Genomic DNA, 13675 nt, shown 5'->3' with positions numbered 1-13675 from the left:
ACATTTCTACTTACAGATTGCAGCATTTGATATGTTATTTTTTATAGTTTGTTAGTAAACATTGAAGAGTTGTGCTGCTTCGTCTGAGGTCATGCCACTTTTTACAGTGTGTAGTCTGTTTGATTGGTGAAATAGAGTCAAACATCACCAGTGCTTATAGTATGTTTGATTCGTGAAACAGTCATGTGACAGAGCCCGCTGGAATAAGTCTCTTCACTGAGCCAAATGAAAATGCCTTTGCAAGTTATCATCAATAGATTAAATAAAAATATATTTATGATATAAATAAAAGTAGCAATTGGAATGAAACACAAGTTAACAGAGTATAAATAGTGTTTTTTCTTTACAAAAATATTTAGGTAAAAGTAAAAAGTATGTTGTATTAAAACTACTATTTGAACCAAAAATTTACTTCAGTAAATTTAACGAATTGTGGCCTGATGTCATGAGTTTTATAAGGAATCTGGCCTGCTGGGTGTTTTCATAATAACTTTGACTATGTTATTATTACAATGATATAACTTTATAACCCTTTTTTGGATAGGTCAATGAATGTTCTCCTGCAATTCCAACACAACAGTTACCTATATCAACCAATCCAGACAACCTTCCCTAGTCATTGCGCAAGAAAAAAATGCAACCGACACAAAAAGTCAACACACATGGTCACAGTTAACAGAACCTGCTCACTGAACTTTGTGCATATTATAAAAAAATGTCACAGCACCATAAAAAAAAATCCAAATTAAACCCATTTTTATCCTTTGCAATGCATGATGGAAAATTGCAAAACACTTTCTCTACACTTATCCATGTGTGGCACATTTTAACTGCCGCATTTCAGCTGCTTGATATTTGTGATTTATTACAAAGTGGGTCGTCACAAAAGCAAACAAGGTGAGAGTGGAACTTTCACAGACTCACATACTCTTAATATTCAATTAGATTATTTATATATCCTATTATTATAATATGGAAATGTATATGTATAGGCTATCTATATACATGTATGTATATATATATATACAAGCTGTAGAAATGGATGGCTATATACATGCATATGTACATATACTGTATGTATGTATGCATCTGTGTGTATATATATTTTCCTTGCACTGTTTTACCTTAGCTCTGTTGGTTTCTTGTTAGATGGCTGTATCGAAAATGGTCATTACTACGGTATTAATGACCAATGGGAACGTCCGTACTTGGGCAGCACTCTGGTGTGTACTTGCAATGGTGTTGCCGGCATTAAGTGTAAAAGCAAACCTGAAGGTGAGTTCACATGTGTGTGTTGTTCTAACAGTAAGTGTGACTATATTATATTTTTCTGAGACAAAACACACCCTTTTTTCTTGTGTGTCTTCAATAGAGGAAATATGCTATGATAAAATCAACCAGCAGTCCTACACCGTGGGGGAAACTTATGAGAGACCGAAGGATGGCATGATTTGGGATTGTACCTGCATCGGATCTGGAAGGGGAAAGATCAGCTGTACCATTGCAAGTAAGTGGGGACACTACAGCTTCTGTTTTTAAATACATCCTGATAAGCCAAACAAATGTCTCTGTGCAGCTGTTTGCAGTTAGTTGGGCGGGTAAATAATGGGAAACATGATTCTTTATCTTTGTGGTAGTTGCCCATATGCATCCGCTTCTTTCTTATCATCCTCATTCCTCTGTCTACCTAGATCGCTGTCATGAGGACGGGGCCTCGTATAAGATAGGAGACACCTGGAGGCGACCCCATGAGACAGGGGGCTACATGCTGGAGTGCGTCTGTCTGGGTAATGGCAAGGGAGAATGGACCTGCAAGCCTGTTGGTGAGTCATTTGCAGACAGTGACTAACTGTAATGCAACCTTGATGTTTATCATTTAAATAAATTAGATTAGGGATGATTAACTAAATAGTTTTTGGTTCACATCTTCAGAAAGTTAAGGACCGTTGGACCGGACTTCTTTACTAAGACTGTTAGTCTTATTTTGTATATTCCAGAAAACCCACAGAAGACATTGATTTTGGTCTATGTACTTGATCTGAGTTACAGGAGTGATCTGCTTTTAAAGGACCTTTTGCAAAAAAGTTAGTCAAACATCACCTATGTGACAGCACTCTAGTGTTTATAAGAATCGGCTGCAAAACTGTGAATCGCGAACAAGTTTTTTTTTTAACTGTTGGGCCACCAGTTGAATAGCCAAAATGATGAAAAAAAGTTAACCTAAAATGGAACGTTGAGGAAAACTAGTTGTGTTGCTAAAAAGTTGAACAAATGACTACTGACTGCATCTGAAGCGTAAACAATCTACAGCAATGCCCTAGTTACATACATCACATTATGAAAACATATTGTAAAAAAAAAAAAAAAAGGAAAAAAAGAAAGGACCTAAAATGGAACCTTGAGAAAAAACACTAGTATAACTAAAGAAGGTCTGCTCCGCTGCTCCCAGTCTGTGGAACGCTCTCCCTGACCACCTGAGGGTACCTCAGACTGTGGATGCTTTTAAAAAAGGCTTAAAAACCCATATTTAAAAAAAAAAAAAGCCTTTTTATAGACATGCATGCTGGTTATAGCTATTGGGCTGTTTCTAGTCTTATATTTTATTTATTTTTTATCTTTTTACTATTATTATTATTACAATTTTTTTACACTGTGGCACTTTGAGGTTGTTTGTTCAACAATTATTATTATTACGATTTTTTTACACTGTGGCACTTTGAGGTTGTTTGCTCAACGTAACGTGCTTTTTTACAAATAAAATCTATTATTATTATTATTATTATTATTATTATTATTAGAAGTTGGATCAAATGACTACTGACTGCATCTGAAGAAACGAAGCTACATAAATACATTTACGAAGAATACCTGCCAAAAAAGAGGACTTCAAGGGGTGCCTTGAGAAACGCTTCAGTTATGTAAATCACAAGATCTGACCCCAGTGTTCTATGTTTGCTAACAACAACTAGAAAACAACTAGAAGTGACCAATCTAAGTCTATGAGCAAAAACTGATGAAGCCTATTTGGATGAGAGGTCAAAACCTCTTCCAAGAGAAACCAAACAGTGTAGTTGCGATCGATCCAATGTCCTGACAATAGCCAAGTTAAAATGTTAATGCAATGATCTGCCAATGTGTTCACAGTGGTCCAAGTTCCTATAGGAAACAGAAGTACTCTAAGTGTTTTAAGAATTTGCCGCAAAAATGTTTGTCTCCCAAGTTTTGAGCAGAACTCGGGTGCCGGTATGGTGTCATTCCTGGGCAGGATTTGGCCCTCGGACCGCCAGTTGGATAGCCCTGGGTTAGAGTGTCGAAATAAGAGTATTTAATACTAAACTATGTGTGTGTGCCCTGCAGCTGAGCGTTGCTATGACAACACGGCCGGGACATCTTATGTTGTTGGGGAGACATGGGAGAAACCCTACCAGGGATGGATGGTTGTGGACTGTACCTGTTTGGGAGAAGGAAGTGGCCGCATCACATGCACATCTCGAAGTAAGAGATCTTTGACTTTTGTTATTAAATTGACCTATCACTTTTCTGGAATTGACTAATCAATTCCTCAATGAGTAATTACTTTACTAGTACAGGACTTTTGTTTTCTCAGTCAATTGCATTCACACATTTGCATTTTATCACGTGTTAAATTACTTTTTGCCGTTTGTAGTTTTGTCTATACAAAAGCTCTTTTTATGATGTTACATTTTTTTCAAAGAAAGAAAAAATCTTTGGTTTTTAAATTAAACATTTGTGAGAATAGCCTCAAACCCTATAATCTTGTGTACTACATTTTGCTATCAAATGACATTATCAGAGATGCAACGATTAACTGTTTTTTATTATTAACCCTGATTAAAAACATCACCGTTATTTAATCGCCAAGGCTACACAACACAGCGTGTTTCAATTCTCTTCACTTGCTATAAACCAGTGCTTCTCAATTATTTTCTTGTTACTCCTTCCTTTGCAAAAAGACATTAGGGCCCCCCTGACTTTATGCAGCAACTATAAATAGTAGCATTTGTCCAAATAAACATTTTTATAACATAAAAAAACTAAAAAGAAATATAGATACAACCAAGAATAACTTTATTAACATTGTTTTTTTTTGTGTGTAACAGAAAAGTGCATAAGTAGGCCTGCAATGGATGTAACATTTTTTGTCCGACTTGACCCATTTAGTGCTGAAAAATAAAACTTATTGATCTCAATAAACAATAATAAATACATTGATCAGCAACCTTAAGTAGGAGCACAGTACATCAAAAAGTCAATATGATCAATAAAGCTTATGAGGAAGTCAGGATTAATGCTACAATGAGCACGTTTTTTGCAGTGCAAAGCTTTTCAAAGTGGGGTTTCAAGCATGATACTGATAAAGCATCCCCCCATTCCCTGTCCACGCACTTACACACACATATTGAGAGACATGCTAGTATACTACATTAGCTTAAAAACGGCAGCAAACTTTTCCCACACAAAAAAAAAGCCTAAATCTGCAGCATGGGAACATTTTGGCACTTAAAACATGACCAAGAAGTCATTGGCTCCCGCATTTGCAAAATCTGCCAAAAAAGGCAGCTTTGCGCGCCAAAGTAAAGGTAAGCCATAATAACGGAGTTAAATTCTGTAATGGCAATTTACTTCATGAAGAATTGAGTTGGTAAAAAGTTAAATATAAATATGTCACAGTCAGGAGTTTAGTGTTGAGTCGTTTCAGTGTAAACAAAAAGCAAAAGCTACTGTACTCCTGTCAAGGTCTTCATTTAGTGACCATTTAATGTTAGAGATGACTTCTACCTGTCTGTTGAATAAACTATAGGCATTGTAAGTTAATAAAGCATGTGTGACACATTAACATAACATTAGGAGCTTGTAGACTAACAGCCTTTTACTGTGGGATTTAATTATGTGCATTCCAGTTAATATTAATACAGCATAAAGTAGATGATTACAAATGACAAATAGGCATGGATGACAGTTAATGACAATAACACTTGCGTTTATTATTTTTAGTTTGATAATACAAGTATGAATTAATTTATTTGTTTATGATGAATATTTTTTGTTTATATTAAATTTTTTGTACTGTAATTATAATGTTATTGTTTTTCCGACAGTAATAAATAACACATCAAAATCTCTAAGGAATGTCTGTGATTTTATAGATTTTTGTTGTTGTAAAATAATCAATGTACAGTTCCTGTGAAACCGTGATTATCAGTCAAAATCAATAATCGTTGCATCGCTGCAGCGTGATATAACATGTCTTATGATTATAACGAACTATTCCCACGTTTAGATCGTTGTAACGACCAGGACACTCTGACCGCTTACCGTATTGGCGACACATGGACCAAGACTGATGCCAGAGGCAACCTGCTCCAGTGTCTTTGCACAGGGAATGGCAGAGGGGAGTGGAAGTGTGAAAGACATGCCTCACTTCACACTACTGGCCTGGGTGAGAACTGATGATATCCTTGTGTGTTTAGCAACCCCTCTGCAGAGAGAATAATGTAGGCCAGAGACAGATGCATTGAAGGGGGGAGAAGTCTGAAGAGCCAAGTGTTGATGTGAGAAAGATGTGTCTTGTAGCTCGTGATCATGACCTCATGAGGAAGACAGACATGGAACAGAGGTTGAAAAAAAAAAAGGACAGGAGAGCGTTAGCAGGAAAAAATGTGCTTGACGGGACTTCTGGCAATGAGACGCTATACTCATAATGACTCGGAGACAGTTCATTAAAAAGAAAGTGGATATTCTTCTGGAAATGAGTCATAACTTGCATCTGGTTTACAAGCATTATTTTTGGTTACTTTTGTCACAGTAACCACAACACTCTCCCCTGTCTTGTATAAACATATTAATCAATTTAGTCATTTAAGCATGTGTTTTTAACACTGATTTCAGGCACAGGCTCCCGTGTGATCACTAACATACAGCCAGCCATCTACCAGCCTTCCTCCGTGCCTGAGCTTCCCCAAGAAGGACCCTGTCGGACAGATTCCGGACCGTCATACTTTGTTGGCCAGCGCTGGTTTAAGAGCCAGGGAACCAAACAGATGATTTGTACCTGTTTGGGCAATGGGGTCAGCTGTGAGCAATGGGGTAAGATGATGTTCTGTTTTTTAAATCATCATGTTAACTTAAAGGCCTACTGAAACCCACTACTACTGACCACGCAGTCTGATAGTTTGTATATCAATGATGAAATCTGAACATTGCAACACATGCCAATACGGCCGGGTTAGTTTACTAAATTGCAATTTTAAATTTCGCGGCGAAATATCCTGCTTAAACGTCTCGGTATGATGACGCGTGCGCTTGACGTCACACATTGTAGAGGACATTTTGTTCCAGCATCGTTCCCAGCTATTAAGTCGTCTGTTTCTATCGCAAAATTCCTCAGTATTCTGGACATCTGTGTTGCTGAATCTTTTGAAATTTGTCCAATGAACAATGGAGACATCAAAGAAGAAAGATGTAGGTGGGAAGCGGTGTATTGCGGCCGGCTTTAGCAACACAGACACAGCCGGTGTTTCATGGTTTGCATTCCCGAAAGATGACAGTCAAGCTTTAGTATGGAACAGAGATGTCAAGCAAACACGGTTGGATTGGACCACACACACATAGTACAGTGTATTATGTGTATTAATAAAAAACATTTTACCATTCTGCATTCTGAAGGCGATCTATGTCATGTGCTACTCCATCATCAATATGCTTCCTCCTGACCGTCACCGTCAGCGTCAGGTTCAAAGCGGTATGGCTCTATCCCTTGTTGCGAGTGGTCCTGCCACCCCCACGGCTGCCACGGTGCCTCTCACAGCACCTTCCCTATCTGAATCGCTCCCACTGCCCTCTTGCCTTTTTTTTTTTAATTTATTTATTTATTTATTTTTTCTAGTCCTTCACTCTCACTTTCCTCATCCATGAATCTTTCATCCTCGCTCAAATTTATGGGGAAATCGTCGCTTTCTCGGTCCGAATCGCTCTCGCTGCTGGTGGTCATGATTGCAAACAATGTTCAGATGTGAGGAGCTCCACAGCCCGTGACGTCACGCGCACATCGTCTGCTACTTCCGGTACAGGCAAGGCTTTTTTTATCAGCACCAAAAGTTGCGAACTGTATTGTCGATGTTCTCTACTAAATCCTTTCAGCAAAAATATGGCAATATTGCAAAATGATCAAGTATGACACATAGAATGGACCTGCTATCCCTGTTTGAATAAGAAAATCGCATTTCAGTAGGCCTTTTTAAGATACAACCAACAATCAATTCTGAAAGAAAACCTTGCATGAAAACACATCATATGGTTGTGTTTTCCTTCAGATGGACCAGCTCCAGTGTACGGAGGCAACTCTGGAGGTCAGCCTTGTGTGTTCCCCTTTGTCTATAAGGGAAAGACTTATCACTCTTGTATCTCGGATGGACGTAGTGATGGACAGCTGTGGTGTTCAACCTCATCTGACTTTGAGACTGACCAGAAATATTCCTTCTGCACAGAAAAGAATGGTGAGCCAAAATGAAAAAAATGCATGAACAGAGAGAAACTTGTAATAGTGCCGAATAATTTATGGGCAACTGGATGCTAACATAGCTTTTTTCCTTTTATAGTAATTGTGTCAACAAGGGGCGGTAATTCAAATGGTGCTATTTGCCAATTCCCCTATCTGTATAACGGCCGAAACTACACCGACTGCACTGCAGATGGACGCAGAGATGGCATGAAATGGTGCGGCACTACAACCGATTATGATACAGAACACCGTTTTGGATTCTGCCCTATGGCTGGTAAGTGGGAGTGCAAGCTGCATCAAAGATAATCCAGATGTTCGAGCTTCATTTCTTTCATAGTTGTGGCATGAAAAAGAATGAAAAACATATTTAAATGAGTCAAAGAGACAATGAACACCCATTAAATTTCCTTGCATTTGCACAGTGTACCAACCAGCCAAATATATTTGGTAAAGCTAATCTAGTGGTTCTCAAATTTGTTTCACCAAGTACCACCTTAGAAAACACGTGGCTCTCCAAGTAAGACCATAACGGGCAACTGAAACACTACCGCAGTAGTCCTAAGTATTCATTAAAAACAAGGCAGAGGTGTATTAAAATGTATTTCATATTTTTGGCCACTGTAACATTATGCATAGTTTGAACAGTAACACTATGTTTGAATATAGGAAAATAAAACACTACTTTAATCAAGTGATTTTTGGGTCATACCACTAGATCAGTGGTTCTTTACCAGGGTTCGATCGAACCCTAGCAGTTCGGTGAGTCGGCCTCAGGGGTTCGGTGGAGCCTCCACTCAAGCCACACCCGACTCGTTGTGTACATAAAAACGTCTCCCTATCTGCATAGTAGGGATACGGCAACAGCAGAACCCAAACTGATTTTCAAGTGTGTAATTTGTTACGAGTTTATGCACTGTGTTGGTTTTGTTCTTTGAACAAGGTGATGTTCATGCACGGTTGTGCGCCAGTAAAAGATCATTTGACTTTATCTTGAATTTGAAAAACATTTTATGTTTCACTAAAGAAGGGTTCGGTGGATGCGCATATGAAACTGGTGGGGTACAGTACCTCCAACAAGGTTAAGAACCACTGCACTAGATGGTGCCTGACTACCACCAGCACATAGCACAGTTTGTGAATCACTGAATTAGACAATGGAGCGTCTGAGATCATACCAGATCAAACACACTACTTCTCTGCTTTAGAGAGAAACTTGGACCAGTGTAAACTGGTAATATTTTTAACCTCATAAAGGCCAGTGTCCACAGGAATAAACACTTGTATTTTGAAAAATAGGGTTATTTTTTTTTATCTGACAAAATAATTAGACCAAAAACAAATGTCTACTACAGAGAATAGTCAAGGGAGAAGTCTGACACACCGACCCTTGACATTTTTTAAATGGGGCCCTTCGAACAATTTAGTTGAATAGCCATATCATACCAAATGAACGCCAACTGACCAAATGGGGATCTTCTCAGCAGCTGAGTTTGATGGCCTGAACTATTGTAATTAGCTCCACCAGACTTAATTAAAACGTTTTTCCTCCCTGTCAAACAAATGTGATGAGTTACTCAATTAGCATGTAAGCTCTTATCTGGTTGGAGTTAAAAGGGGCTTGAAACAAAATCTCATTTAGAGTTCTGACACCTTTATTTATAGCTTAGGCAAATTGAAATCACAGGTCTGTTTTTTGTTGAATCGGTGCCAATTAGATCTCCATGGGTAACAAAAGACGCTGAGGGCAGTGAAACACTGGGGGGTTATTGACGCCAAGGTCTGTGAAGGACTAAAGCAGGGATATTTCACTAAATTGTATTGTGGGTCACATTTCCAAAAATCTAAGGACCAGGGGGAGTGAACTTCGCCTTTCTCTATTAATCTAATTTGGTATATTCCTGAGAACTAGTGTCTTTTACAATACGCATTTGATTGTGGGCTATTTATTTTGGCAGGAGTTACACGAGCACTCTGTTGTTTGTTGTTTTTAAGGATCAATCGCAAAAATGTGCGAGTCTCTGACAAGTGTTTTGTACAGAATAGCCCAAATGATGAATATGAGAGGACCTAAAATGGAACGTTGAGGCACACCACTAGTATAAGTTGAATACATGACTGAAGTAAACAAGCTACTGCAACCCCTTAATCACAATAATTCAATTACAAAGAAAATGTGTAACTGCCAAAAAGAAGGGGACCTAATGGGGTGCCTTAATGAATGCCTCGGTTATGTAAATCACAAGTTTAGACTGCAGTGTTTTATGTTTGCTAGCAAGGTTAAAATGTCAACGCAAGGATGTGCCAATATTTTTAAAGTGGTCCAAGTTTGTCCATACAACAGGAGCACTCTCATGTTTTTAGGAATGTTTGTTTCCCAAGTTATGAACTGACCTTGGGGGCCGGTATGTTGTCATTCCTGGCCCGGATTTGGTCCCCGGGCCGCTAGTTGAATAGCCCTGGACTAATTAATTTGTAATAATGAAGCAATGCCAACAGGATGTAAGAAAGGGTTAGAAATAAGGTCAGAAAATCACAAATGTGTGTTATTAACTGTCGAACATAACATTTGAAAAAAAACTTATCTAAGTCTTTAGTAATCATAAGAATCATGTGGCACAATGTTGAAACTGATATCTGCACATGCATGTGAATGTAGAATAAATTAATTCAATGTCGACGCTGAGGATTCCTAGAACAGCTGTTTTCGTGTTTCACTCATGGAGGCATGCCCTAAGTCAGTGGTTCTCAACCTTTTTTCAGTGATGTACCCCCTGTGAACAGTTTTTTTAATTCAAGTACCCCCTAATCAGAGCAAAGCAGTTTTGGTTGAAAAAAAGAAATAAAAAAGTAAAATACAGCACTGAGTCATCAGTTTCTGATTTATTAAATTGTATAACAGTGCAAAATATTGCTCAGTTGTAGTGGTCTTTCTTGAACTATTTGGAAAAAAAGATATAAAAAGAACTAAAAACTTGTTGAAAAATAAACAACTGATTCAATTATAAATAAAGATTTCTACACATAGAAGTAATCATCAACTTAAAGTGCCCTCTTTGGGGATTGTAATTGCGATCCATCTGGATTCATGAACTTAATTCTAAAGATTTATTCGCAAAAAAAGAAATCTTTAACATCAATATTTATGGAACATGTCCACAAAAAATCTAGCTGTCAACACTGACTATTGCATTGTTGCATTTCTTTTCACAGTTTATGAACTTACATTCATATTTTATTGAAGTATCATTCAATAAATATATTTATAAGGGATTTCTGAATTGCTGCTATTTTTTAGAATATTAAAAAAAAAATCTCACGTACCCCTTGGCATACCTTCAATTACCCCCAGGGGTATGCGTACCCCCATTTGAGAACCACTGCCCTAAGTCCCCAACAAAACTTTGTAAGACTATCCCACATCAAAAGCTTCTTTGACTTCAAAGAAGGCAGATGGGAGATTAAATAGTCCTGCAGCAGACTTAAAAATGTGCATGGTAGACACTGCAACCATCTGTCCATTGAGGTAATTAGAATTGGAAAATATGTTCAATTTCACAATAGCTTATTCTGTGTTGTTTTGTTGTTGTGATGCAACATACACCATGTCCTTGTGTCAAATGGATAATATAATCATTTATTTTTACTTGGTTAGGTTCCTCTGTTTCCTTTTTTTTTTTTTACATGGGGCTCACCTTTGGCTAACACCCTGTTGTTAAGACAACAGGCTGCCAAGACATAAAGAGGGGGGAGAAACAGCACTCAAACCTTTGTCAGAGCTGGTTGGTTACCAGGAAGTCTTTGATTTTCTTTAATGACTTTTGCCTGTCAAAATAAACATTGTGGTTGAGATGTTAATGATGATGCTGAAAGAAGTCTCGGCCCCTGACCCCCTTCGCTGTTTAAAAGGTAAACATGGTGTCCGCCATGGGTCTTGTTGTCAGTTTGTAGCCACACTGAAAACAAGATCATGAGCAGTGGTCTGCATATCTGAAGCATTTTTTCAAAGAATGGTGTCATGTCAGTGGTCTCTCAGAGGAAGCCAGGTGGTCTAGACATAGTTCGGCTCTATCTCAGGACTGCATTCCAGCACGAGGAGATATCCTATCTCGTCTTTTTGATGCTGCATAAATGTTGGTTGTTTGGACTAAACCAAACAGTCCTGGCGTAATAACTTCCACAGTGTGATTTTTAGATACCATACCAGCATCCTATAATTAAATAATGTCACACAAAAAAATACTTTGTATTTGTTCCCTCTATTCACAAAGGTTACCTCGGCAATATGATTAACATTTTTCTTAAAAAGTATTAAACGTCATTACATGGATTTTGCCAAAATGAATGGCATTACAAAGCATTAAATACAATGTTCAAAGGCATTAAACAAAATAAACAAAAATCATACAACTGCAATTAGCAACAAAAAAGGCAACAAAAAAGACAACAAAACAATCCCCCTGACCCATTTTTTTCTAATTAGGGAAACAAAACTGCGCTTCCAGATTTTCAATATTTATTGAAGTGCAATTTTTGCTAACAAGAATTAAGAGTAAATTTTTTCTAGGATACATAAGTTTTAACCTACCAATGGTTAACATTGGTTAATGAAAAAAATGTTTATTGCATTAGAAAGGGTTACTTGAATTGTTTTTTTTTATATATTATGATTACATTAATTCGGCCACAGTTAAGGTAAACATTTCAACTATTCAGCATTATTGTTGTAAAATGCTAACAATTTTGTCTATATAGACAATGTTATACTTTTGACTACATATAATAGCTATCTGCAGTAGGAAATTGTGGGTATTAAATTTGTCTAAGGTTGCATCAAAAAGCATTACAATACATTCGCTGATGCCTGCACAAACCCTGTAATCGCCCTGTAACATTACCAGTAACTACTGTAACCCATGGCAAAATATATCATAGTAATTGATTGAATTTTGTCAAGCATGTCTGTTCCACGGCCATTACATTAGAGCAGGGGTCACCAACCTTTTTGAAACCAAGAGCTACTTCTTGGGTACTGATTAATGTGAATGGCTACCAGTTTGACACACACTTAAATAATTTGCCAGAAATAGCCAATTTGCTCAATTTACCTTTAACGCTGTTATTATTATTAATTAATGATATTTGTGGAAACACTGATCATCTTTATGATTTCTCACAGTAAATATATATAGAAACAGATAAATATCAATATTTTTATATTTTCTCTAAGTGCACATTTTTCAAATTGAACATTTTCAAATGATCACTTCTAAGACAGTCTTGTGAAATCACAATATCCCATTTCAACTAGCTAGCCACTAACATTTTGTTAACAAATCATGAATTAATTTGCACCATGTTTGTACAAATAATACCTCATGTAAAATATAGAAGTCAACTCTAAATTTTTTAGATAACTCATGTCACACTTTGAACTGGACACCAAATCTGTTATCTGTTTCTTTTTCAGTTAGTGGGAAGCCTGGCATTGCATGCTGTTAACTAGTGTGTTGTACTCTGGTGTGTAACTTGAAACTGCAATTCTGAGTGAGTCTTGCAGATCTGCATCGGTGAGGCGTGTTCTGTGTTTGTTCTTGATGAAGTTCATGTCAGAAAAGGCTGATTCACAAAGATAAGTTGAACCAAACAGGCTTGCAACCTTCATAGCTGCTGCGCATACAACACTGTACTTTTCTGTGTCAACAAGGCACCAAAAGTTTGATGCAGCCTGGTGGCCTTTAAATTTCAAATTGTCAGTAAAGAAGAGGAAGGAATTTAAAAGGTAAAAAGGTATATGTGTTTAAAAATCCTAAAACCATTTTTAAGGTTGTATTTGTTCTCTAAAATTGTCTTTCTGAAAGTTATAACAAGCAAAGTCAAAAAATTAATGAATTTATTTAAACAAGTGAAGACCAAGACTTTAAAATATTTTCTTGGATTTTCAAATCCTATTTGAGTTTCGTCTCTCTTAGAATTAAAAATGTCGAGCAAAGCGAGACCAGCTTGCTAGTAAATAAATACAATTTAAAAATAGAGGCAGCTCACTGGTAAGTGGTGCTATTTGAGCTATTTTTAAAACAAGCCAGCCGGCTACTCATCTGGTCCTTACGGGCTACCTGGTGCCCGCGGGCACCACGTTGGTGACCCCTGCATTAC

The 13675-nt window shown here is 37.4% G+C and overlaps 1 protein-coding gene across 1 annotated transcript in view; it reads left to right on the top strand.

Moving 5' to 3' along the window:
* The window catches only part of fn1a (fibronectin 1a), a 101253-nt gene that overhangs the window by 4048 nt on the left and 83530 nt on the right, over positions 1 to 13675 (top strand). Inside the window, exons 2-9 of the mRNA XM_061918493.1 lie at positions 1150 to 1275; positions 1373 to 1507; positions 1692 to 1823; positions 3358 to 3495; positions 5303 to 5461; positions 5911 to 6108; positions 7335 to 7517; positions 7620 to 7796. Coding sequence (XP_061774477.1) covers positions 1150 to 1275; positions 1373 to 1507; positions 1692 to 1823; positions 3358 to 3495; positions 5303 to 5461; positions 5911 to 6108; positions 7335 to 7517; positions 7620 to 7796 — 1248 coding nt within the window. The remainder of the gene's footprint in view (positions 1 to 1149; positions 1276 to 1372; positions 1508 to 1691; positions 1824 to 3357; positions 3496 to 5302; positions 5462 to 5910; positions 6109 to 7334; positions 7518 to 7619; positions 7797 to 13675) is intronic.

The sequence above is a fragment of the Nerophis ophidion genome, linkage group LG13 (genome assembly GCF_033978795.1).
Source record: "Nerophis ophidion isolate RoL-2023_Sa linkage group LG13, RoL_Noph_v1.0, whole genome shotgun sequence".
NCBI classification, from domain to species: Eukaryota; Metazoa; Chordata; class Actinopteri; order Syngnathiformes; family Syngnathidae; genus Nerophis; species Nerophis ophidion.
The sequence above is the reverse complement of the archived record's forward strand: the minus strand, read 5'-3'. Positions and strand labels throughout refer to the sequence as shown.